We start from the raw sequence: 27,966 nt of genomic DNA, 5'->3' as shown, positions 1-27,966 counted from the left end.
AAACATAAAGTCACCGACTAGGACCCACTCACTCAGTCTAAGGCCATGACCCTTACCTACGAGCAGAGGCTTCAGGCAGTGACCAGAATCGTACTCGACAATGACGCACGCGCCGCCGATACGCCACCGTGTCAGGCGGAGGAGCTTGGGCTTAGAGCAACCCTCAAACCTCACCAACTGGAAGGGATTTCGTGGCTCGTACGGAGGTACAAACTTGGAGTCAACGTTGTCCTCGGTGAGATTATACCGTTAATTTTGACCTCGCTGTGTTTAGTTAAGAATACAAGTATTAGTTAGTGATACGCATTTGGGTTTTCCCCCCTTTATTTGATTAATTGATCTAGGAGTGTTGTTAGTTTGTGATACCCGTTTGGCAATAGCATTGTTAGTAAGTACACTTTTCACGTAATGGTAAATTGTGTTTATCGCAATTGTGGAAAATTTCCAGACTATGTGGCTGCCACAATTGTGGTCATGATGCATGTTGTGGACGGGAGCATATCTTTTGTCCCAAATCTCAAAAAGTATACCATTCTATGTGTTTGTCACCCTCTTAGATTGGTTGAAAACAATATATTTAAGTTAAAAATTTAATAATTAATTATTTTTCTGACCAATCACAAATGATAGTACATGGAGTGACAAGTTTTTTGAGACAGAAGATGTTATCTCGTTGTGGACACTCCCAAAATTGTAATATTTGGACCACAATTGAGGTTGTGGAGTGCCAATTAAAACACTTGTTTGGATATAACAATGCATATTTCTTGGTATCAAGGAAGGAAGATAGAATATTGGTCTTGACAGAAGTTGTGTTTTTCTTCTTTCTGTTTTGACAATTTTAGACTATAATTTAGTTGAGTAGTTTGATATAAACTTATGAAGTAACAAAATTTAATTATGATAGTGACCAGAATGTTTTCATTATTTTCAGGAGATGAGGTATATACTCTTCAATTCTCTATCAAAGCATTTGTAATCTGAAAGAGTAAATTTTGATATCTAATTGGTATTGCAGTCATTTGAAATACACCCTTTAAATGGTTATCTGGCTATTTATTCTGTATTATTATCCGTTATGTTAAACCATTTGATACCCATCCGAGGGGTTATTCCATGCTTCTTAGATATGTATCTTACCAGATTTTGCTGTTTACAGGCATAAATCCAGTTTCACAATATTTTAGGAATTAAGTGAGGATGAATTTGGTCAAGGCATTTACAGTTTTCTGTTATTTTCTTTTTGTTGTTTTTGAGCTGTGTAGTTAGCCTCACATTGGTTCTTATACGAAGAACTGCATTATCTTAAAATGGTTAACGGATAAGTAGTGTGCTTGTTTTTAAATATTCCTTGACTCTTTACCTTCTCTAATTCAGCAGAAGCAGAACTGGAAATGAGGTTAACAATCTTGACATTAAGATGTAGAATAATGCTATATTTAAGATTTGTTTATTTTGCTGTGTTTGTATATGAATCATGGACAGATGGGACTGGGCAAGACTTTGCAAGCTATCTCCTTTTTATGCTACTTAAAAGTGTGCCAGTTGTCACATGGGCCATTTTGTGAGTGAAGGAAACCTTTGATAAATTTAACCTTTTCCTGCAATATATATTCAGATAAATACTTATTTCTTTTCATGCTTTTATTCTACTTGTTGCAGTGGTTATATGTCCTTTAAGTGTGACAGATGGTTGGGTATCAGAGATAGTTAAATTTGCCCCTAAACTAGAAGTCTTCAAATATGTCGGAGATAAAGAATACAGGCGCAGTCTACGCAAGAAAATACATGATCATGTAAAAGGGCAGTCAATAATGCTTAATGTCAGTGCACTATACTTTCATGGGCTTATTGAATCAAGTATCTGGATGTCTTTTCTTGTTTTTTGAAGTGCAATGTTTCTGTGGCAGGTCCTATTACCTTTTGATGTGCTGTTAACAACATATGACATTGTACTGATGGATCAGGATTTTCTTTCTCAAATACCATGGCAATATGCTATTATTGATGAAGCTCAAAGACTAAAAAACTCTAAAAGTGTATGTTGAAGACACTATTAAATGCCTGTGCAGAATTGGATTATGCTTTTGTATGACTGTAGTTAAACTTGTCTAATCATTATATGCAATTCTATGAAGCAGTAGCTATTATGTAATTATATCAATGTGTCTTTGGTGAAAAGCTTACTAGTTAAGACTAGGCAGGCTTTGCCTATATGATAGGCAGTTCACTTTTGGGATTTTTTACATGATAAAGTTGTAAATAAATGGAAAATGTGACAAAGTTGAAGCAAAATCTGCAAGAGCAATCTTTGTTGTTTAGTGATCAGTGTTTATGTAGACATCATCTATATAGGATATTTCATGTGATTGCCTGTTTTGCTTTAATAGTTATGTATTGCAAACCATGATTTGTAAACAGTTTGATAGGATTGAGTTAGTTTAGGCATACACCTTCTCAGAGTGTTGGTTTTGGTTGTTAAAACACTGAAACTTTGACAGGTTTTGTTTAATGTTCTCAAAGATCGCTATATCATGCCAAGACGGTTGTTGATGACTGGCACACCTATTCAAAACAACCTTTCTGAACTCTGGGCATTGATGTATTTCTGCATGCCTTCTGCATTTGGTACACTCGATCAGTTCCTTTCTACATTCAAGGACATCAGTGATCTTACATCAGGTTATTATTATGATTTTGGTTTTGTAACTTAGCATCACTGGATTTAAGAGTTTTGGTTAAGAATCTGAATGCTTTGTTGTTGATCTTGATCCATCTGTTGTTGTATAATAATATGAATGGTTTAAAGGCTTTACAAAATTACAACATTTCCTTGTTTGGTTCTTGCACTTTTTTCTGGAAAAATATTAGAAGAACCTGGGCATAAGTTGGAAGGTTTGTCATACAATTAAGTTCCCTTTAAATGATGCAAAAATTGATTTATTAATAGGGAATGGGATTAAATTATTGCTTTTAATCTTTTCTAATTGTTGCAGTAATTGTTTCTAAACAGTTCATGCTGCACCAAAGGTAAAGGGGCGACTTAAAATTCTGAGAAGTGTACTGGGAGCCTTTATGCTACGACGAACCAAATCAGAGCTAATTGAGCGTGGAAATCTAGTGCTGCCACCTCTCACCGAGACAACTGTGTATGTTATATCTTGTTCTACTTGAATACTACTTATCAATTTTGACCGATTTATTAAAGATGTAAAGTTGTATTGAATATGGAAATTTGATGACATGGCAGATTAGTACCCCTTGCCATCCTGCAAAAAAAGGTCTACATGTCAATATTGAGAAAGGAGCTTCCGAAGCTACTTGCACTATCTTCTGGAGCTTCAAATCATCCCTCACTACAGAATATTGTTAGTTCAGCTCATGTTTTCTTTGTTTATAACTTTATATCCATACAGATAATTCTCTAGCTCCATCATTCCTAGAGGCAGAAGCTAGATTGATTCCATATTTGGAATGTTTTAGGCAAACAGTTTTATAATCAGTCGAGATGTAAAAGCCTTCTGTTCCTGCCTGTGTTGGAGATTATCCTTACTTTACTTAATGTCTCTAGTTTAGTAACAGATGCTTTTTGTTTTGCACTGTCTTTAGGACTTGTGCATGTGTATATAATATTAATCTGATTGAACTATCCTTTTGTCCTCTGGTACATGTTTTTTAGTTTTGGCTTTTCATTTTTGGTTAACTGTTTTGGCTTATCATTATTTCGTAGTTTACACATATTTTTTTAACCCACCTTGTGGGACTAAGGCTTGATTGTTGTTTTTCACACACATGTTTTTTAGTTGTGGCTTCTCATTATATTCACACATTATATGGAGCTTGTCATAATTTGGTTGGCTAGGGTCTGACAAGCAAGATATTATAATCAAATCACATGCCTAGGTTGGTTCTTTGCAACCTTTTTAAAATATGGGCCTAATTGAGAAATGTCCCCTTGAGTGCTCCGGTGAAACTTCTGAAATGATGGAGAGCTTCTTGAACTAATGTCTTTTTTTTTGTTCCCATTTTTTTAATTGTTTCTTTGTTTCTTTGTTTCTTGGAGGATTCTCTTTCCTCCTTTCTTGTAAATTTCTTCTCTCGGGGAAAATACTTTTAAAAGTATAAAAGGTCAGTGATAAAAGCAACAACTGATTGTTGTTTAATTACTATTATAGTATTCTTCATTGAGAGAGTAACTCAGTTCTTAATGTTCTGCAAGTTGTATTCTGTTGAATTTTACTGGAGCAATATTTTGTAATCTGTGAATTTTTTGAAGTGGTTCCAGTGAATTCATTGCTTCAATTTGGATTTAAATCTACTCATATTAGATTTATTCTGTTCTATATCAACTCCATAGTGTCCGTTTACATTTGTTTCTTTCACCTGTAAGTTAATGGCAAATATGATTCATTTTTTAGGTGATACAGCTAAGAAAAGCATGCAGCCATCCTTACCTATTTCCAGGTATTGAGCCCGAACCGTATGAAGAAGGTGAACATCTGGTTCAGGTAATTACCACTATTAAGTTTACTTCTGAAATTTGGGGCATATCCTGCCCCAGGCCTTTTTAAGACATGGTGTCTTAGAGCAAGAATAATACAGTGACTAAAATCTGGTTGATTCCATCTTGTGTGATTTGTTAATGGGCACAATTACTTTTGGGGTTGTTGTTGTCTTGTCATGGAAGCTCGCACATTGAAAGTGTTTTCCTTGGCTTGAAACATGTTTATTTGGGTTCTTCTAAAATAGAAAGTCAGCAAGGAGACAAACAGCACAGGTCTCATTCCTGTTATGTTAGTTTTTGGAAAAGTTTCTCATTAGAGGGTGGAGGTGGAGGTGTAGGGTCAGCTTATGTATTCCAATCATTCAGAGTAACTACTGAAATGTTGTGTTGTCTATTTGTTTTAGATCTCCTTTGTTTTCTCTTTCACTCTTTTAAGAGATGTAATAAAACTACTCATGTGCTTCACATAACAGCTTAAGCTTTTGGAGAGATGGTTCATGACATGATACCAAAGCCTATATGACCAAGTTGTTCAATCTTTTCTGGTTCCATTCTTCTAAATCAGTTATCAAAAATGTATATATTAGAGGGAAGAGGAAAGTTTGGTTTAATAATAACAAACTTCCCTCTTTGCTCTTAGACAGTTAGTTAGTTAGTTAGTGGGGCGAGAGTCTATAAATAGAAAGTGGTTAGTTTGGAAGGGGTTAGTTAGGAGTAAGCAACTGATTTGGAATTAGAAGTTGGGATTGGATCATGGGATCCAAGTTCTTCCTCTATTCTCTATTCTTCTTGTAACACACTCTTCTTCAATAAAATTTACCTAGAACCCTAACAGAATCACATTGATTTTGGGTTAGGGGTGATTCTTTTCCATTCTTATTGTTCTAATTCTTTCTCTAATTGATACCAGTGTTATCACTGGAACACTGGTATCAGAGCACCATTCTTGGTGCCTGAGGGTTGGAAAACCACGATTTCTGCTGCTGTTCTTGCGTATGGTATCCATGAGAAGTATGGCGATAGTTGGGGCCAAGAAAGAGAGGAGGTTCGTACATGGTTGGAATTGAATGAGGCACGTATGAAGAGAACTGAGGAATTAGTAGCTGTCATTGCCGACAAATTAGGGATTGGAAAAGGAACCAATTCTCTCAACGGAGGCAGTGATCACGAAGACGAAAGCGAGAGCCCTAGGATTCGTCATCACCAACGTTATAAGTGGAGGAGGTTGGAGATACCTATATTTGTGGGAGAGGATGCTCATGGATGGGTACAACGATTGGAACGATACTTCACAATGAGAGGCATTACTGTAGAGGAAAAAATGCAAGCTACAATGGTGGCATTAGAAGGAAAAGCCTTAAGTTGGTTCTAATGGTGGGAGAGATGTAACCCTAAACCCACTTGGGAAGGTTTCAAGCTAGCTGTGATCAGGAGGTTCCAACCTTCTATGGTACAGAACCCTTTTGAACTGCTTCTGTCCTTAAAGCAAGAAGGAGGGGTTGAAGCCTATGTAGAACCCTACAAGAAGGTGATAGTTCTAGAAACGGGTGAATTCAAGAGATTGTCAGCTGTAGAGATGAAGGACAAGAGGGAAAGGGGAAGAATGCTTGGGAGAGGGGGTTGATTCCTTCAATTTCTTACAACTATCATTGTACTCAATGAAGGGGTCCAATAGTGATCTTGATTGATCGTGGGGCCTCACACAATTTCATATCTCAAGAGTTGGTGCAGAGGGTGAAATTGGAAGTTGATAGGACAAAATCTTATGTAGTGGAGGTGGGGGATGGTCACCACATCAAGTACTAGGGTAAGTGTTCACAGCTTAAGCTTTGTATCCAACAGTTAGAAGTACAACAAGATTTCTATTTGTTTGGTTTAAAAGGGGTTGACCTGGTGTTGGTGCTAGAATGGTTGGCCAGCTTGGGAGAGGTGAAAACTGATTTTGGGAAGATGAGGTTATCAGTGTCAACAGGGGACTCCGTAGTCACCTTGGTAGGGGACCCTGCACTGTCTAAGGCATAATTGTCACTAGGTGCTTTTATGCAAGTCCTATTGGAAGAGGGTGAAGGATTGTTGGTTTAGTGTGGGGCAGATCCGTCCAGAAGAACTCAGAGGGTGCACCTTGAAATCCGTAATGTGGTGCAACAATTCCAAGAGGTGTTTCAGGATCCAGTAGGGCTACCCCCTTCAAGACAACATGATCATGCCATTCACTTGAAGGAGGGGGCTAATATCTCTAACATCAGACCTTATAGATGCCCCTACTACCAGAAGGCAGAGATTGAAAGATTGGTGGCTGAGATGCTTGAGGTAGGGGTCATCAGATCCAGCATAAGTCCCTATTCAAGCCCAATCATATTAGTGAAGAAAAAAGATGGGGGATGGATGTTTTGTATGGATTATAGGGTCCTTAATAGGATCATTATGCCCAACAAATTTCCTATTCCATTGATTGAAGAGTTGTTGGATGAGTTGGGAAATGCCAGGGTTTTTTCTAAGCTTGACTTGAAGTTAGGTTACCATCAAATTCGAATGAGGGATGAAGATATAGGCAAGACAACTTTCAGAACTCATGAAGGCCACTATGAGGTCCTGGTTATGCCATTTGGCTTAACCAATGCTCCCTCTACCTTCCAAGTATTGATGAATGAGGTACTCAAGCCCTACTTAAGACAATTTACTTTGGTTCTTTGATGACATTCTTGTATATAGTTCAGATATAGCTATTCATAACAAGCATCTTCAATTGGTGTTAGAAGTTTTGATTAAGCATTCACTAAGGGCAAACTTAAAGAAGTGCAGTTTTGGGCAATCCAATATAAAATACTTGGGGCATATTATCTCTGAAGGAAGGGTAGCTGCTGATGAATCAAAGGTTGAAGTAGTTAGCTCTTGGCCAAAACCTACTACTGTCAAGAGTTTGAGGTTTTTTTAGGTTTGACAGGGTATTATAGAAGGATTGTTAAGAATTATGGCAAGATTACAAAACCCTTGACTGACCTTCTAAGAAAGGATGCTTTTAAATGGAGTGAAGAGGCTACAATTGCTTTTGAAGAGCTTAAGAAGGCTATGATGCAATTATCCCTGCTAGCAATTCTTGATTTTTCTAAGGAATTTGTGGTAGAAACAAATGCTTTTAGCAAGGGTTTGGGGGCTGTTCTAATGCAAGAGGGGAAGCCCCTAACCTTCTGGAGTCAAGGTTTATCTATCAAGGCTCAGCAAAAGTCAGTTTATGAGAGGGAATTAATGGCCTTGGTCCAAGCTATCCAGAAGTGGAAGCATTATCTGCTAGGAAGGCACTTTGTGATAAGGACAGACCATAGGAGTTTAAGGTTTCTTACTGAGCAAAGGTTGTTCTCTGAAGAACAGTTCAAGTGGGCTGTTAAATTGATTGGTTTATACTTTAAGATTCAACACAAGCCAGGCAAGGAGAACTCTGCAGTAGATGCTTTTTCTAGAAAGGTCTTGTTTTATGCCCTTTCAATGATTTCCAATGAAGATGTGGGTTCTTGGGTGGAGGAATTACAGCAAGATCCCAAGTGGAATAGGGTGATACAGGAATTGTTAGCTAACCCTACTTCTCATCCATGTTTTGAACTGAGGAAAAGAATCTTATACTACAAGGGAATGTTGGTATTGTCAAGAAATTCTCATAGAATTCCCCTTATCTTAGCAGAATGCCATGAGACTCCTATGGGTGCCCATTCTAGTCACTTTAGAACTTATAAGAGGATTGCAAATTTTCTGTTTTGGGTGGGGATGAAGAAAGATATCAAGGCCTTTGTGGAAGCTTGTCAAAGAAACAAGTACTCCACTTTGTCCCCTACTGGGTTACTACAACCCTTACCTATTCCCCAACAGGTATGGATGGATATCTCCATGTACTTCATAGGAGTCTTACCAAGAATTAAGGGGAAGGATACCATTTATGTGGTGGTGGATAGGTTAATCAAGTATGCCCACTTCTTTGCTCTAGGGCACCCTTATTCTGCTAAGGATGTGGCTACCTTATTCCTCAAAGAGGTAGTTATGCTACATGGTTTCCCTACTACCATAGTTTCTGACAAAGACACCTTGTTCCTTAGTAAATTTTGGAAGGAGCTCTTCAAAATGGCAGGCACTCAGCTTTAACACAGCACCTCATACCATCCACAAACAAATGGTCAAACAAAGGTAACTAATAGGTGCTTGGAAACCTATTTGAGGTGTTTAGTAGGACCTAAGTCTAAACAATGGATTAAATGGTTGCATTGGTCAGAGTTTTGGTTCAATACCAACTACAATGGATCTTCTGGGATGTCACCTTTTAGAGCTTTATATGGTAGGGACCCCCTGTGTTGCTTAAAGCAGGAACTGTTCCTTCTAGGGTGGAAGAAGTGAACCAGCTCATGACTAACAGAGATGGGATTCTAGAAGAATTAAAAGCTAACTTAGCTAAGGCCTAGAACTTGATGAAGCAGGCAACCAACAAACATAGAAGAGAAGTTGAGTTTGAAGAGGAAGACTAGGTGTACTTAAAATTGCAGCCCTACAAATTGAAGTGCATAGCAGCTAGGCCCTATGCCAAATTGGCCCCTAGATACTATGGTCTCTTCAAGATAGTTAAGAAGCTGAGTTTTGTGGCCTATCAACTAGCTTTACCAGAAAACTCACAAATCCATCTTGTGTTTCACATTTCCTTAGTGATAAGACTAAACCAGTTATCAAAAATGTATATACTAGAGGGAAGAGGAAAGTTTGGTTTAATAATAACAAACTTCCCTCTTTGCCCTTAGACAGTTAGTTAGTGGGAGGAGAGTCTATAAATAGAAAGTGGTTAGTTTGGAAGGAGTTAGTTAGGAGTAAGCAACTGATTTGGAATCAAAAGCTGGGATTGGTTCGTGGGATCCAAGTTCTTCCTCTATTCTCTATTCTTCTTGTAACACACTCTTCTTCAATAAAATTTACCTAGAACCCTAACAGAATCACATTGATTTTGGGTTAGGGGCAATTCTTTTCCATTCTTATTGTTCAAATTCTTTCTCTGATTGATACCAGTGTTATCAACTACTCATGTGCTTCACATAACAGCTTAAGCTTTTGGAGAGATGGTTCATGACATGATACCAAAGCCTATATGACCAAGTTGTTCAATCTTTTATGGTTCCATTCTTCTTATATAATTTTGATTTAAGCACGAGGTTGGTGTACTTGTGTGTTATTCATGCTCTAAGCCCCAAAGGGCTCTCGCTTGAGGGGGCATGTTAGAGATAAAAAACCATTCATATGCCTTCACCTAACCACTTAAGCTTTTGGGAGAGATGGTTCACAATAATGCTCTCTGTAAAACTCTTATTATTCAACAGAATATAACCTGTCAAACTCTACTATTCTGTGTCTATGATACATCAAAGGGCAGAAACTTAATTATTTATATTTTTTCTTATTTCTCACTTTTGAAAGAAACATATATAACACATGGAAATAAGGTTGTGGAAGAAATTGTTTGGAGCATAAAAAAAGAAAGAGAAGCAGTTACACCAAATGGACACATGGCAGATTCTAATGATGCTGAAAAGCTGAGAAGGAGCAAAAGGACAAAAATAAGGAATACAAAGTGGAATGATTACGTTATGAATGGCATGGAAAAAAGTGTGATCACCTCTGTCTAGGAATCAGGGAACCAACCTGCATTTTCACTCATTTTTCTTCTATTTCTTACTCAATTCTGCAATATTGTAATTCTGAATTCAGCCATGAATTTCCACTATTCATGAGCTATATCTAATACATATTTCCTATCTACTTCCTCTGTGTCTTTCACTCCTCTTTGTTGTTATACTTTGAGTGTACATTTCACTTGTTCCATTTGGTGCTTTCATTGAGCTTCCATGGCTGAGAATACAAGACCGAAGGATTTACAAGCTACTGTGAGGAATCACGCAGAAGAAATTCATCGATTGACGTTAACCATGGAGAGTAGATTTCATGAGCATAATGATCGTATGGATCAAATCCAAAGGGCACTGCAACAAATTTTACTCAACACTTCTCACAATGGAAGTCCATCGAACTCAGGCACGTTAATGAATACACAAGAGACAGTGGTTCTACCGGTTAAGGAAATTTCCCTTGGCTTCCCTCATTTTGATGGTACAACTCCAGTATTGGAGTGGATTTTTAAGGCAGAGAATTTTTTTACTTATCACAACACTCCTGATGTATCTAGAGTTGACATTGTTGCTATGCATTTTGATAAGGACGTGGTGCCATGGTTTCAAATGTTGCACAAAATTGCTGCAATTACCACTTGGCTGGATCTTACAAAGGTAATGGAATCTCAATTTGGACCCTCACCTTATGATTGTCCAATGGCAGAATTATTCAAATTGACTCAAACAGGTTCTATTTCTAAATATTACCTTAGGTTTATGGCTTTGGCTAATAGATCTATAGGCTTGAATGATGAAGCATTGTTGAATTGTTTTGTGGGAGGCTTACAAAAGGAGATAAGGCGTGATGTGGTAGCTATGGCTCCCCCCACCTTGTTGCGTGCAATGGCTTTAGCAAGGCTTTATGAAGAAAGATATGCACCTGCCACTAAAGCCATTAATTCAAATTATACCCATATATATTCTCCTATCACAACTCATACCTCTCATACTTTTCCAACTCCTGTTGGAGGAACCAAACCTGCTGCTAGACATAATTTTTCGTGGTTATTACCTACTCCAGTAGGACCTCCCTTACGAAATTCTAATGTGAAAAAAATTAGCCCTGCAGAAATGCAACTCAAACGTGAGAAAGGCTTATGTTATTTTTGTGATGAGAAATTCACTCTTAACCATAAATGCCTTAATAGACAAATGTTATTCTTACAACTTGATGATATTGAGGAAGTTGAGGCACAATCAGAAGCTGAATTAGAAGATCATGTTATTGATCATCATTTGTCTTTGAATGCATTAAAGGGTGGTGTTGGTGTTGGCACTATTAGATTTTTGGCTCATATTGATAAACTCCCTATTACTGTGTTGATTGATGGTGGGAGTTCAGATAATTTCCTTCAACCAAGAGTAGCAAAGTTTCTCAAGTTAGCTATTGAACCAGCTCCAATGTTTAAAGTTATGGTGGGGAATGGTAATTATATGATTGCAGAAGGATTGATACAACAAATCAATGTTCAAGCTCAAGGGAATTCATTCCAATTACCTGTATTTTTGCTGCCTATTTCTGGAGCAGATCTCATCCTGGGAGCTAGCTGGTTGAAAACCATTGGTCCTCATATTGCTCATTATGATACATTACAACTGAAGTTTATGTGGCAAGGCAAATTTACTTCTCTCAAGGGAGAGCAAAATCTAGCCCTTACCCAAGCAGAATTTCATCACATAAGAAAAATGGTGCACACAGATTCTTTTGCTGAAATTTATAGTATGCAACTAATGGCAATGAATCTACTTCTCTATCATTAGCTGAACTGCAAGAGGACATGGCACCAGAATTGGCCTTATTATTGCATAATTACAAAGGTGTTTTCTAAACCACATTCCCTTCCACCATCAAGGTCTCATGACCATTCCATCCCATTGATGCAGGGATCTAATCCTGTTAAGGTTAAACCTTATAGGTACCCTCATAGTCAGAAGGAAGAAATTGAAAAGTTGGTACATGACATGTTGAAACAAGCTATCATACCGCCTAGCAAGAGTTCTTTCTCTTCCCCTATCATTTTGGTTAAAAAGAAAGATGGATCGTGGAGGTTATGCACAGGTTATAGAGCTCTCAATGCAATTACCATCAAGGATTCTTTTCCAATCCCCACTGTTGATGAATTGATTGATGAATTATTTGGTGCATCCTTTTTCTCTAAACTGGATTTAAGATCTAGTTATCACCAAATCCTGTTGAACCCTGATGATAGATGCAAAATTGCTTTTAGAACTCACCAAGGGCACTATGAATGGTTGGTTATGCCATTTGTATTGACAAATGCTCCAGCCACATTTCAAAGCCTTATGAATGACATCTTCCAAGGTTTGCTACGGAAATTTGTACTTGTATTCTTTGATGACATTCTAGTCTATAGCTCCTCTTGGAAGGATCACTTATTTCAGCTAGAACTGGTTTTGAACATACTGCAAAATCATAAGCTTTTTGCTAAACTTTCAAAGTGTTCTTTTGGAGTACAGCAAATAGAATATTTGGGCCACACCATTTCAGGTGCAGGGGTTGCTATGGATACTGTGAAATTGGAAGCCATCCAACAATGGCCACAACCTAAGACCTTGAAGCAACTTAGAGGTTTTTTAGGCCTTACTAACTATTATAGACGCTTTGTCAAAAATTATGCCTCAATTGCTGCTCCTCTATCTGGCTTACTCAAAAAAGACTCTTTCAAATGGACTCAATTGGCTTCTGATGCATTTGTGCAACTGAAACAAGCCATGACTACAACTCCTGTCCTAGCCGCCCCCAATTTTAAGGCTTCCTTCATTCTTGAAACCGATGCTTCTGGGACTGGAATTGGTGCAGTTCTCAGTCAAGACAAACATCTCATTGCCTTCTTCTCCAAAAAGTTGTCTCCAAGAATGCAAAAGCAATCTGCTTATGCAAGGGAATTTTATGCCATTACTGATTCTTTAGCTAAATTCAGGCATTATTTGTTGGTGCACAAATTTGTGATCAAAACAGACCAGAAAAGTTTAAAAGAATTATTAGAACAGTCCCTTCAAACCCCTGAGCAACAACAGTGGTTGCCTAAGTTTCTAGGCTATGATTTTAGCATTCAATATAAACCTGGAAAGGGTAACATTGCAGCTGATGCCTTATCTAGAAGTCTATTGTTAGCTTGGTCCCAGCCTATAAATAATTGGTTGGAAGAATTGATTGAATTACAGGCTAAAGATGAGGCCATAAAAACATTGTCTCATTCACTATTAACTGAGGCCAAGTGTGCTTTTGCGTATACAATGTGGAAGGGTATTCTACTTTGCGAAGAGAAAATCATGATTCCCCCTAATAAAGACTTCAAACTCAAACTATTGCAAGAACGCCACTGCTCAAAAACAGGGGGACATGCTAGTATGACCAAGACTTTGGCTACAATAACTTCACAATTTGTTTGGCCAAGAATGCAACAAGAAATTAGATCCTTTGTTAGAGAATGCTCAATTTGTCAACAAGCTAAGATAGCAAATGTGATGCATGCTGGTCTTCTTCAACCTTTGCCAATTCCACAACAAATTTGGGAGGATCTTGCTATGGATTTCATTACAAAATTGCCCAGTTTTAATGGATTAACAACTATACTGGTTGTTGTTGACAGACTTTCTAAGTTTGGACACTTTATTCCTTTAAAAGCTGATTTTAATAGTAGAAGTGTGGCAGAAGCTTTCATCACTAACATTATGAAATTGTATAGCATTCCTAAATCAATCGTTTCTGATCGAGACAGGGTGTTTGTGAGCTCTTTTTGGCAACACCTCTTTAAAGCTCAAGGTACCAAGTTGGCTATGAGTTCTGCATACCACCCTCAGTCAGATGGACAAACTGAAAATTTGAACAAAACATTGGAGATGTATTTACGATGCTTTGTGTTTGACAACCCCAAGGCTTGGGTTAAAATGTTACCATGGGCTCAATACTGGTACAACAATTCTTATCATCACAGTCTCAAGATGTCCCCTTTTCAAGCTGTATTTGGTAGACCACCACCAACAATAGTGAAGTATGAATGTCATGTGAAGGATCCACCAACAGTTCAAGCTGCCTTACAAGAAAGGGATCAGCTTCTGAGACAGCTGAAAGCCAATTTGCTAAAGTCTCAAAACTACATGAAATCCCAAGCTGACAGAAAGAGAAGAGATTACAGCTTGGAAGTGGGTGATTTGGCTTTAGTGAAACTGTAGCCATATAGACAACACTCATTGGCAGTTTAAGGTACTTTGGCCCTTTTAAAGTGCTCAAAAGAATTGGTGAAGTTGCTTATCAATTACAACTGCCAGAATCTGCAAAAATTCATCCGGTGTTTCACATTTCCATCTTAAAGAAATTCGAGGGCAGTCCATCTCAACAATACTTTCCCCTTCCTTTGACAAATGTTGAGGAAGGCCCTCTTTTACAACCCACTAAAGTCATCAAAGCTCGAGTTGTGGTGCAAAACTCCAAAGAAGTTCCTCAAATTCTGGTACAATGGGACACAACAACAGATAAGGAAGCTACTTGGGAAGACTTGGATGACTTTCAACAGTCCTACTCTCACTTCAACCTTGAGGACAAGGTTGCTTTCGATGAAGGGAGAATTATAACACATGGAAATAAGGCTGTGGAAGAAATTGTTTGGAGCAGAAAAAAAGAAAGAGAAACAGTTACACCAAATGGACACATGGCAGATTCTAATGATGCTGAAAAGCTGAGAAGGAGCAAAAGGACAAAAAGGGGAATATAAAGTGGAATGATTACGTTATGAATGGCATGGAAAAAAGTGTGATCACCTCTGTCTAGGAATCAGGGAATCAACCTGCATTTTCACTCATTTTTCTTCTTCTACTCAATTCTGCAATATTGTAATTCTGAATTCAGCCATGAATTTCCACTATTCAAGAGCTATATCTAATACATATTTCCTATCTACTTCCTCTGTGTCTTTTACTCCTATTTGCTGTTATACTTTGAGTGTACATTTCACTTGTTCCAACATACATCTCTTCTCATTGGGTTATGTTTATGTACATATGCAATTGGCTCTTGCACCGTAGTTGCTGCTTACTGCAATGTAACCCCTTTTGCTCTATCAGGCCAGTGGCAAACTGCTGATTCTGGACCAACTTCTTCAGAAGCTACATTCTTCTGGACACCGTGTTCTTCTTTTTGCTCAGATGACCCACACACTTGACATTTTGCAGGTTAGGTTTTCTGTACAAGTGTGTCTTTTTTTAGTTAAGTGAATGTATTGATGATAAACTTTTTTATCCTGATATAGGATTTTCTGGAGTTACGAAACTACTCATATGAACGTCTTGATGGATCGATTAGGGCTGAGGAGCGCTTTGCTGCAATAAGAAGTTTCAGTAGCTCATCATCTAATACGGGCTTGAACTCTGAAGTTGATCACAATGAAGCTTTTGTTTTCATGATCTCAACAAGAGCTGGAGGAGTTGGCTTGAACCTTGTGGCTGCTGATACTGTGAGTTTTGTCAAGCTTTCAACCTTTTTCAAACTGGAACCTAAATCCTGGTGCATTTCATTATCTATTTCCTTTTATTGATAGATATGAGACATTGATAATAATGTTTTCATCTAATAAGAATCATTGATGATAAGGTTTACATCTGTTCATTTGGCATCTTTACTGGTTACATTTTTTTTTTGCCTTTAAATGTGGCAATGTGTGGGGTCCAGTGATGTTAATTCTGGATACTTCTTGATTGCACATATTCATGATTCATATGGAGTATAACCAGCATTATACTTTATGTTGAAAAAACTGACAGAAAATAATGGTGTTGAAGAGTACTATAGAGAGAGATGGAGTTAATATAGAAAGGTTGTAACTTGTAGGTTGAAGTATGCATTTATGCTATCCCACCCTGATATTTATACTAGGGGAAGAATATGTCATTGGGTAGTGTCAAAATAATCTCCCCTCTATCACCTAAACCAGTTAGTCACTGTCTATTTATGTCAGCACTTAATGCAAAAGACTGAAAAGAGTTCCCATTCATCCATTATATGTTATATACTTCTAATAATGTCCCTCTGTTTGAAGCTAACAAAAGCTTCAGCTTGTTACAATTGGAAACCTAAAACACAAAATAAAATATAAAAAAAGAACATGCTACACATCCCAATCCATCACTCAAAGAAGTTAACTACAGTGTAGCACTCCCCTTAAGTTATGAAATCACTGGCATTGTCCTTGACAGACTTAGTCTTTGAGCTTTTGCGTCCATTGCCCTGTTTCTGTAAATATGATACAGCTCGTAGAGATCTTCGACCTTTCTCATCAGTGGCCACATCACCTTCTTGTTGTTCTATACAAACGTCAGTCGTACATCACCCAACAAAGTATGACAGCTCCCTTATTAGAAACAGCAAGGATTAGCCGCCGATGAAAAGAGACCACCCAATCAAGTCTCTAAAATGCGACACTCAAACCAATATGAGATAATGAGAGTATGAGACTCTAGGAAATACAATTCATTACATTTTTCATTTGGGTCAAAGCTAACAACTTACACAACCCAAAATCCAGTGCAACACAAGCGACTGAAAAGTTGACAATAAAAGACTTAGAAACACAATAATGAAAACTTACTTCGTTACCAAAGGCAGAATGGAAACACCAAAATAACCCCAAAGAGGACATAACAAGTCTCTTGACTGGTGTGTCCAGATCTAAGACCTGTGACTTGTCCCGATGTGCCGGTATCTCATTATCGTCTAATTTGGAAAAGGATTCAGACAATGATGTGTTCATTTGTGACATCTCCATATATTGGGAACCCAGCTGTTAGTCGACCCAGAGATCCCAAACATCTGTAGTAGGGCAGCAAATCTACAGTAACAGTACCTATTTTTTTCCTGGCTATGGTACCTGTCCAGCATGTCATTGGCTGTTGGCTAATTTTAATAGAATTTGATACATTTATTAAAAAATCAGCATTCAATGAATGTTTGATAACTCATTCTTGGTACCATACCCATCAAGTTATCATAGAAATTCCTATAGAAGAGTGAGTTGCATTCATGGCTTATGATCAGACTTCAAATCGCCAACTGCTATGAAACCCCTCCATGTTATGATCATATGCCATGTTAAAATTAGAAATAGAATAATGTTTTGGAAGAGTGTCTGAGAGGGGGGAGGGGGGGGGGGGAAAATTTTGACAATGTGATAGGACTCTAGGACAAACTACTTGTTCATATGGGGTTTATGTTTTTTAATATGCTGATTCAAACATTTTAAATTTAGAACTTATTTTTTTGGAGTTTTATGTTCTATGGCATTGTCTAGGTTATATTCTATGAACAAGACTGGAACCCTCAGGTTGACAAGCAAGCTCTGCAGCGAGCTCATAGAATCGGCCAGATGAACCATGTTTTGTGTATAAACCTTGTTACTGAACATACAGTGGAGGAGGTATGATTCTTATATATATAGCAAGAGTCTGTCTATATTATATATATATATATAGAGCGAGAGAGATAGAGATAGAGATTTAGAGTGGAGGCTGTGTCTTCATATTCTGTAGGAATCATTTTACATTGTAGGTAATTATGCGGAGGGCAGAAAGAAAATTGCGGCTGAGCCTCAATGTTATGGGTGATAACATTCTGGAAGATGAAGATAAAGAAACATCTGGAGTTGGAACTGGTGATTTGAAATCCATCATATTTGGGTTACATATGTTTGACCCCACTGACATAAACAACGGAAAGAACAAGGACATGGACTTACCAGAAATTAATGCTATTGCTGACAAGGTAATTGCTTTGCGTAATGAACAGACATTTGACAGGGATGATAGGAAATTTGAAGTCAATCCAAGAAATCTTTTAAAGGAATATGATGTTAAGGAAGGAGGATCTGCTTCTTTCTCTCGTGATCTTGATCTAGACGAGGCTTCATATCTCTCCTGGGTTAAAAAATTTGAGGAAGTGTCTAAATCAAGTTCTGACCCGATCAAGGAGTTGAGGAGCAGAAGGAACTTAGATGAGGATAATAGTGTACAACTTGAGTATGCAAAAAAGAAGGCAGAGGAAAAGAAGCTGTCTAAGTGGAAAGCTCTTGGATACAATTCATTGAGCGTGAAAGACCCTGTCATTCCACTGGATGGTGATGATATTACATCAGTTACCGGGTCTGTTAATTCTGTTTATGGAGATTGTACAACGCCATCAAACATTTGTCCATCTGAACCTGCTATAGTATTCAGGTCTACTGTTTTATTTCACTCACTGAAACTTTTGATCAGCTGCCCTACACTTTTAACTACTACGTTAATGAAATTAATCTTCTGTTGGAGCTTTTATTTGATGCACTAGTTCGCATTTCTGTTGCATAAAAGTAAACATCTGATGTTAACCTTTGCTTGGTGTTATCCCTTCTCATCTTGAATCCTAATCAAAGAAGTAATACAAAATTAAGAACCCAAAATTTATGCTTGTTGAGAAATTTGGTGTTGTATTTGAATTGTTGGTCATCCCATTCTACAGCAATGGTGCCATAAACAAACTTCTTACCTTGAGAAACCTACTTGACACTTATTAATGCCAATTAACTAGTTGACAAGTTAACTTCATGACTGCTTCAGAAATTGCTCCATGCTGTAAAAGTCATTGACTTTATATTAACACTGAATATAGCATCCGGTTTTACAGCTGTGTTGATACCTCTGGACACTGGGGCCATGGTGGAATGTTTGATGCACTGACCAGACTTTCTACGAGCATTAGTGATGCATATGAACGGGCTTCTGAACATGGTGACTTGCATCTTGGTGATCTCCATCTTATACAGCTTGAAGGTGAGCACTTGATAAACACTGGTATCCTTAGCAACAGAAAAGGGAAGAATTTAGAAGAAGAATTGCCCCTAACACAGAGTCCAATTGGATCTGCTAGGGTTCTAGAACTTTTTATTAAAAATTGAGATAGAGATTACAAGATTAGGAAGGATCCCTCGACCCTACTCCACTGATTCCACAATCAATTGGTTACAATCAAAAATTAACTTCCCTTCTAACCAAACTTCTATTTATAGATTGCTCCCCCTCCCTTAACTACCCAGCTGGTAGGAAAAGGAAAGTTTGTTATTCTAACCAAACTTTCCCTTTTCCTCTTTTGTATACATTAGTGACCCTTGGCCTGGTATGAGCCTTATCAATACCCCCCTAACAGTTTTAACTTGTCCTCAAGTTGAAAGTTGGGGAACCTATCTTGTATGGTGGTTGCTGCTTCCCAAGTAGCTTCATGCTCTAGTAATGCTTGCCACTTCATCAGAACTTCTAGGTTACCCTTATTGTCTTCTCTCTTTTCAAGGATGGCTTCAGGGAGCACTTCCAGCTCTAGTTCCTCATTCAGCATAGGAGGGAGAGGTTGTGGTAGTTGATATGGCTTTAGAGCTTTCTTCAATAGAGACACATGGAAAACTGGATGAATTCTAGAGTGTGCAGGCAGATCTAAGTTATAAGCCACCAACCCAACCCTCTTAACCACCTCATAAGGCCCATAATATTTGGGAGCTAGTTCAGCAAAAGGTCTAGAAATGAGGGATTTCAACTTGTAAGGCTGTAGTTTGAGATAAACCTAATCTCCTACTTCAAACTCTAGGGGCCTCCTATGCTTGTCAGCATATTGCTTCATCATATTTTGGGCCTTAACCAGATTACTCTTGAGTTCGTCTAAGATGCCATCCCTTTGAGTGCATAACCTGTTGACCTCTTCTACCCTGGAAGGAATTGTCCCAGCCTTGACCAATAGAGGAGCCTCTCTGCCATAAAGTGCCTTGAAGAGTGTCATACCTGTTGATCCATTGTAATTGGAGTTGAACCAAAACTCTGTCCAATGCAACCATCTCAACCATTGCTTAGGTTAAGTCTTCAAACACCTATTAGTTACCTCAGTTTGGCCATCTGTTTGAGGATGGTATGAGGTACTTAATTTCAGTTGAGTTCCTGCCATCTGAAACATTTCCTTCCAAAACTGGCTCAGAAAAACAAGGTCCCTATCTGATACAATGGTAGCAGGGAATCCATGTAATTTAACCACCTCTTTTATGAATACAGCAGCCACATCCTTTGCAGAAAAAGGGTACCCTAAGGGAAAGAAATGAGCATACTTGGTCACCCTATCCACTACAACATAGATGGTGTCCATTCCCTTCACCCTAGGTAGCCCCCTATGAAATCCATAGAGATATCCATCCAAACCTGTTGAGGAATAGGCAGAGGTTGGAGTAGCCCTGCAGGGGATAAAGTTGAGTACTTACTTCTTTGGCAAATGTCACACCCTTCCACAAAAGCTTTGATGTCACCCTTCATTCCTTCCTAGAATAAGAAGCTAGAGATCCTCTTATAGGTCCTAAAGTATCCTGAATGCCCCCTAGTGGGAGTCTCATGGCACTCTGTAACATTTGATTCCATTTAGGGTCCAGATGCAACTCCTGAAGCCAATCTTCCATCTCCTCATTGTTCAATACAGAAATAGCTGAGTACATCAACCTCCTAGAAAGAGCATCTGCAGCAGAATTGTCCTTGCTTGGTTTATATTAGATTTTAAAATTCAAGCCCACCAACTTAACTGCCCACTTAAGCTGCTCATCTGAAAATAGCCTCTGCTCAGTGAGAAACTTTAGGCTCCTCTGATCTGTCCTGATAATGAGATGCTTCCCCATAAGATAGTGTCTCTATTTCTGTATAGCTTGGACAAGGGTCATTAACTCCCTTTCATAAACAGATTTTTGCTGAGCCTTCACAGATAATCCCCTGCTCCAGAAGGCTAAGGGCCTTCCTTCCTGCATCAAGACAGCACCCAATCCTTAACTAGAAGCATCAGTTTCTACCACAAATTGTTTGTTGAAATCAGGGGCAGCCAACATAGGTAACTCCATCATGGCAGTTTTTAACCCTTCAAAAGCCATAGTGGCTTCTGGAGTCCATAGGAATGAATCCTTTTTTAGGAGGTTAGTCAAAGGTTTGGCCAACCTTCCATAATTCTTCGCAAACCTCCTATAATACCTTGTTAACGCAAGCAATCCCCTCAAACCTTTAAGGTTGTTGGGCTGAGGCCAAGTCCTCATAGCAGCCACCTTAGACTGATCAGCAGCCACCCCTGAGATAACATGCCCTAGATACTTAATATTAGCTTGGTCAAAACTACACTTCTTTTTATTAGCTTGGAGGTGGTTCTGTTGCAACAAGGCCAACACATCCTTGAGGTGCTTGATGTGTGAATCAAAATCAGGGTTATACACCAAGATGTCATAAAGAAAACCAAGGTAAATTTCCTTAGAAAAGGCTTTAAAATCTCATTCATGAGGGACTGGAAGGTGGAAGGAGCATTAGTCAGCCCAAAAGGCATGACTAAAAACTCATAATGGCCCTTATGAGTCCTGAAGGCAGTTTTCCCCACATCCCTTGGTCTCATTCTGATTTGGTGGTACCCTGATTTTAAGTCTAGCTTGGAAAATACCCTGGCACCACCTATCTCATTCAAGAGTTCTTCAATTAAGGGTATAGGGAACTTATTAGGAATAGTAATCTCATTGAGACAAAACCTCCACCCTCCATCTTTTTTCCTCACCAAGATGATAGGACTAGAGTAGGGGCTTATACTTGGCCTTATCACCCATACTTCTAGTATTTCAGTCACTAACCTTTCTATCTCAGACTTCTGATAGTAGGGGCACCTATAGGGCCTCAGATTGGGTATTTCAGCTCCCTCTTTTAAGTGTATGGCATGATCATGGCTTCTAGTAGGAGGTAACCCCTTGATGTCTTGGAACACTTCTTAGTACTGTTGTAACACCTCTTCTATCCTTGGAGAAACCACCAATTCTAGACTTGCTACCTCAGATGGTTCACACTGGAGCAGCAACCCTTCCCCTTCACTCAGCAACACTTGTTTGAAAGCTCCTAGGGCCAATTTTGTTCTGGACAGAGCAGGGTCCCCCTGGATGGTAATTCTTGCATCCCCTCTCCTCATAGTCAAGGTCATCCTCCCAAAATCAGCTTGAACTTCCCCAAGGCTTGCCAACCACTCTAACCCTAAAACCAAGTCTACTCCTCTTAAAGCAAACAAGTAGAAATCTTGGGTTACCTTCAATTGTTGCATCCTCAAAGTGAGATGTGAGCACCTTCCTCTACACTTAATGTGGTGCTCATCCCCTACCTCCACCACATAGGCTTTGGTATCCTCCACTGGTAAGTGCAACTGTTCCACTAGGTCCTTTGATATAAAATTGTGGGATGCTCCACAATCAATAAGTATCACCATAGAGTGATTGCCCAACATACCTCCAATCTTCCAGGATTTTGTTGAAGTGAAACCCTTCATAGAATACAAAGAGAGTTGTAAGGAATTGAAGGCTTCCACCTCAGGCTCTACTTCTCCCTCCTCCTCATCTTCTTCCTTATCAGCCATAAGTAGCATATGCAATTGCCTATTTTTGCACCTATGGTCTCTGGAAAATGGCCCATCACACCTAAAGCAAAGGCCATTCTCCCTCTTCTCTTTTAACTCAGCACTAGTGAGCCTCCTATAGTCACCTCCCAACTTAGAAACAACACCATCTGAACTATTCTTTGAGGGAGTTGCCACACTCCCAATAGAAGACCCCTCCTTCCTATAGTTATTAGAAACAGAGGACTCTAGAGTGACCACCTTGCTATAGGAATTTGTTTGAAAATACCCTGGCACCACCTATCTCATTCAAGAGTTCTTCAATTAAGGGTATAGGGAACTTATTAGGAATAGTAATCTCATTGAGACAAAACCTCCACCCTCCATCTTTTTTCCTCACCAAGATGATAGGACTAGAGTAGGGGCTTATACTTGGCCTTATCACCCATACTTCTAGTATTTCAGTCACTAACCTTTCTATCTCAGACTTCTGATAGTAGGGGCACCTATAGGGCCTCAGATTGGGTATTTCAGCTCCCTCTTTTAAGTGTATGGCATGATCATGGCTTCTAGTAGGAGGTAACCCCTTGATGTCTTGGAACACTTCTTAGTACTGTTGTAACACCTCTTCTATCCTTGGAGAAACCACCAATTCTAGACTTGCTACCTCAGATGGTTCACACTGGAGCAGCAACCCTTCCCCTTCACTCAGCAACACTTGTTTGAAAGCTCCTAGGGCCAATTTTGTTCTGGACAGAGCAGGGTCCCCCTGGATGGTAATTCTTGCATCCCCTCTCCTCATAGTCAAGGTCATCCTCCCAAAATCAGCTTGAACTTCCCCAAGGCTTGCCAACCACTCTAACCCTAAAACCAAGTCTACTCCTCTTAAAGCAAACAAGTAGAAATCTTGGGTTACCTTCAATTGTTGCATCCTCAAAGTGAGATGTGAGCACCTTCCTCTACACTTAATGTGGTGCTCATCCCCTACCTCCACCACATAGGCTTTGGTATCCTCCACTGGTAAGTGCAACTGTTCCACTAGGTCCTTTGATATAAAATTGTGGGATGCTCCACAATCAATAAGTATCACCATAGAGTGATTGCCCAACATACCTCCAATCTTCCAGGATTTTGTTGAAGTGAAACCCTTCATAGAATACAAAGAGAGTTGTAAGGAATTGAAGGCTTCCACCTCAGGCTCTACTTCTCCCTCCTCCTCATCTTCTTCCTTATCAGCCATAAGTAGCATATGCAATTGCCTATTTTTGCACCTATGGTCTCTGGAAAATGGCCCATCACACCTAAAGCAAAGGCCATTCTCCCTCTTCTCTTTTAACTCAGCACTAGTGAGCCTCCTATAGTCACCTCCCAACTTAGAAACAACACCATCTGAACTATTCTTTGAGGGAGTTGCCACACTCCCAATAGAAGACCCCTCCTTCCTATAGTTATTAGAAACAGAGGACTCTAGAGTGACCACCTTGCTATAGGAATTTGTTTTGGTTGACCCAAAAGACCTTGGATACCCTGTTTGGGCCTTTCTGTGCACCACCTTGTTCCTCTGTTCAATCAATATGGCCTTCTGGATTAATTCTGGAAGAGTTTTCAACTCATACAACCTCACTTCTACCCTTAATTCCTCCTTGAACCCATTTAAAAAAACTCCTCTAACAAACTCCTGATTTATTCCTCTCAAGGCCCTGCAAACTTTTCAAACTCTTCAACATATGCTTCTACTTCTCCTTCTTGCTTGAGAGACAATAGTAATTCGAAGGGATTTTGGGCCATGGCTGGTTGGAATCTTCGTACCACTGCCAATTTGAAACTCTCCCAAGTAGGGTAAGGATTACACCCTTCCCACCACTAATACCAACTAAGTGCCCTTCCTTCCAGGGCCACCATCGTAGCCCTCATCTTTTCTGCTACAGAAATAGAACGAAGAGAAAAATATCTCTCTAACTTTTGTACCCACCCGTAAGCATCATCTCCCGTGAAGATAGGGATCTCCAATTTCCTCCACCTATAATGGCCAAAACTTCTTGGGTGACTATCTACCTCTTCTTCATGCTCACTACCTTCCCCAAACGAATGCTCCTTTGGAGTAACTCCCAACTTGGTTGCAACAACGAACATCAAATCCTCCAATTTCTTCGTACGAGCTTCGTTCAATTACATCCTCATCCTTATCTCCTCTCTTTCTTGGCGCGATTTGCCTTTCTCTTGAGCTTCACTCTCGTTCTCCTTAGCCATACTTCGAGTAGAAACCATACATAGAATCCAATTTTCAGCGTGGGTGGTAACAATTCCACAGGCACCAGAAAAGGGAAGAATTTAGAAGAAGAATTGCCCTTAACATAGAGTCCAATTGGATCTGCTAGGGTTCTAGAACTTTTTATTAGAAATTGAGATAGAGATTACAAGATTAGGAAGGATCCGTCGACCCTATCCACTGATTCTACAATCAGTCGGTTACAATCAAAAACTAACTTCCCTTCTAACCAAACTTCTATTTATAGATTGCTCCCCCTCCCCTAACTGCCTTAACTACCCAGCTAGTAGGAAAAGGAAAGTTTGTTATTCTAATCAAACTTTCCTTTTCCCTCTTTTGTATACATTAGTGACCCTTGGCCTGGTATGAGCCTTATTAGCACTGATACACAGTAATTAATTAGAAACAGTATTGCATACCTACAAGGTGCTTCATACAGGGCAATGTAAGGAAATACTAACAAGACCCATAAGGAGACAGATTTAATTCCTTCCACTTTTACAGTCCTATTATCACATTCCCATTTAATATCACCACCATGCAACCAATAACAACATCTATTTCTCCATGGGGATGTTATTAGTATTACCGTTCGCCAATTTTTAACTTTTAGTTCTGGCCTCAATTCCTGATCCCGCCTAGTGGGATAAAAGCTTTGTTGTTGTTGTTGTAAGTTTTGGTCTCACCCTATGTTGTTGTAAGTTTTTAACCTCTACTGCTGACTGCTGAACAAATGTTATTGCATAATCACCCATGTTGTAGACATTGGCTATCTCTGAAAGGTGAGAATCTTTCCTAGAGAGCATGTTTGGACAAGATTCAGAGAAGTGGGTCTCATACTTGATCCTCGATAATGAACTTATATCTGTTGCTGCAAATTACAAGATGAAGTATGTGATTCATGATGTTTAATATTAAGGACATAGTTAACTGCTTCCCGTTTTGTTTGGGCCCAGGTTTAATTTCTTTGCCTCTTTAAGCACCTAAATCAGGTGTTTAGTCAACATTTGATGAATATATGGTTCATCTCTATACTCGTTATCAACTTTTGTTGAAATTACTAAGTTTGGATGAAAATAGAATAGGAATACTAATGAATAATGAGATTGTATTGATTTGATGTGTTATAAGTTGAGTGCTAGTATTGTCGTACTACTAGTGTAAGCCATGCTGATAAGGTAAGTCTCCTAACCTTAGTCAATTAAGGAAATAACATATAAGATTGCTTCTCTATTACAGAACCAATTTGATTCACAATGTATTTTAAAAGTATTACAAGCTCTATGGATGATATTTTAACTATTTTTACCAAGTACCTTCTTGTTACATTATAGATGGTTCTGATGAACAAAACATGGATGGTAATGCTCCCAAGTGGGTTGCTTTAGCTGTGGTTCAGTCTTATAATCCAAGGCGTAAAGTCCCTCGCAGTGAGATCTCACTTCAGCACTTGGAAAGCTGCTTATCAAAGGCTGCATTTTCAGCTGCTCAAAATTCTGGTAACATGATTCTTAATTTATATATTTGGATGTTTTATGTTACATCCATTCCGTTTGTTATGTTATCCTCTTGTTCTTATATTTCCTTCTTTCTTACATCCACAGCTGTGCCCTTTTGTATATTAGTATTCAAATATAAAATTATAATAATGGAAGACAAAATAGAGGCATCATATATGCCTCTAATTACTTAATTTGCTTACTAATGCTTACAAAATAGAGGCATCATATGTGCCCTTTTGTATATCTTTAATTTGCTTTCTTGCATTAGCTATACCAATTTTATAAATACAAAAAGAGAAAGGATGTCATGAAGTAATTTTGACCGAATTATAAAGAAAATATAGTATAATCTCAATAGTTTGAAGTAATAATCTTCATATTTTTATAGAGAGCATTATTGTTTGGACTTGGACACAATGGCAGATCTAGGACCTGGGGACACGGGTCAAGTTTCATTGAGTGGTCCAAATGAGTGACATGGTGAAATTTTGTATAACCATGGGGAAAGAATATTAAGCATAAGGGTGATATATAAAAAATGTTTCGGGTGTGCATGTGCATGCCATCGACTCGATGTGGCTCGGCCACTGCTTGGACATTACATGGGGCATATGAAGTTCTTACTTATTCTCAAGATAGGTGATTGTGTACTAGATGTGCTTTCAATCATATGTATACTTTTACTGATGCAAAATTCTCTGTTTCTGTTGAAAGCATCAATCCACATGCCTAGGATTGGTTATCAAGATGGATCTGATCGTTCTGAGTGGTACACAGTAGAAAGGCTTCTAAGAAAATATGCTTCTCTTTACAACATAAAGATATTTGTGTAATGCTCTCTATCTCTCTTCATCCTTGCACAAACTTTTCTTTATCAGATTTTTTTCAACATACAAACTACAAATTGTTACAGGTACTATTATCGACGATCACGATAAGGTTCCAGGTTTTGTTGACGACTTCCCAGTCTTGAAAAGGACAGTTCTTACTGATACGATGTTATAGACTTCTTGTTTGTATAATTAAATCAGATGTATGTAAAATAGTTTAGTTGACAAAATCTGAAATGACCAGTTGTTGCTGGTACAAATACAATGTTATAAATACTAGTTATTATGCTGATGCTAATTCCAGTTTAATTTTCTTAATTTTTCAAGAAATGTCTATATAATCCAATTTCATTTGGGGAAAAATGTATGCAGACCAATTTACTTAATGTTAAGTATGAAAAATTAAGTGTATATATCAGAGCTAGGTAGAATAAATAAGAGAATAAAATATATTCTCATATCAAAAGATAAGTTATCTCATCTGACACTAAAATTATGATATATGTTATATTTATTTTAATTTGTAGAAATGTTTGTGTAGAAAATGATTAAATATAATATATATCATGATAATTACTGGCCAAATGAGATGATGTATCTCCTAGTGAGTGCAGATACTACATTCTCAATAAATAATAGCAACCTGGTTCATAAATTTATGTTTTCTTTGATTTTTACCTCTTATCTCAAATGTTTTTGTCATGCTAATTCTTCAAGCACTTTCATGGCATTAAAATGTAATTGCTATTTGCTACC

At 38.4% G+C, this 27,966-nt stretch overlaps 1 protein-coding gene across 4 annotated transcripts; it reads left to right on the top strand.

Moving 5' to 3' along the window:
* Positions 1-4: 4 nt before the first annotated feature.
* LOC109339994 (probable helicase CHR10) lies at positions 5-27,528 on the top strand. 4 transcript variants are annotated; one of them, XM_019577544.1, is made up of 17 exons: positions 5-235; positions 935-942; positions 1,486-1,564; positions 1,690-1,823; positions 1,911-2,039; positions 2,502-2,682; positions 3,014-3,149; positions 3,251-3,368; positions 4,419-4,508; positions 15,283-15,390; positions 15,468-15,671; positions 17,502-17,627; positions 17,759-18,423; positions 18,869-19,014; positions 26,213-26,377; positions 27,095-27,209; positions 27,294-27,528. In XM_019577544.1, the coding sequence occupies exons 1-17, from the start codon at positions 46-48 to the stop codon at positions 27,316-27,318; spliced, it is 2,619 nt and encodes an 872-aa protein (XP_019433089.1). In that variant the 5' UTR covers positions 5-45; the 3' UTR covers positions 27,319-27,528. The 4 variants fall into 4 exon arrangements, with proteins under 4 accessions (XP_019433089.1, XP_019433088.1, XP_019433090.1 ...); XM_019577543.1 differs by having other exon boundaries at positions 1,663-1,823; XM_019577545.1 differs by lacking the exon at positions 935-942 and having other exon boundaries at positions 14-235; positions 1,663-1,823.
* Positions 27,529-27,966: the final 438 nt, after the last annotated feature.

The sequence above is a fragment of the Lupinus angustifolius genome, unplaced genomic scaffold (genome assembly GCF_001865875.1).
Source record: "Lupinus angustifolius cultivar Tanjil unplaced genomic scaffold, LupAngTanjil_v1.0 Scaffold_125_2, whole genome shotgun sequence".
Classification (NCBI taxonomy): Eukaryota; Viridiplantae; Streptophyta; class Magnoliopsida; order Fabales; family Fabaceae; genus Lupinus; species Lupinus angustifolius.
The sequence above is the reverse complement of the archived record's forward strand: the minus strand, read 5'-3'. Positions and strand labels throughout refer to the sequence as shown.

What these genes read in the sequence shown, in the direction of transcription:
- LOC109339994 (XM_019577543.1), top strand. Translation starts at nt 46, where the DNA reads ATGACCCTTACCTACGAGCAGAGGCTTCAGGCAGTGACCAGAATCGTA. An exon ending in AAGGTGAACATCTGGTTCAG is followed by an intron (nt 4,509 to 15,282) that starts GTAATTACCACT and finishes TTGCTCTATCAG; the next exon opens with GCCAGTGGCAAACTGCTGAT. An exon ending in TTCAGCTGCTCAAAATTCTG is followed by an intron (nt 26,378 to 27,094) that starts GTAACATGATTC and finishes TTCTGTTGAAAG; the next exon opens with CATCAATCCACATGCCTAGG.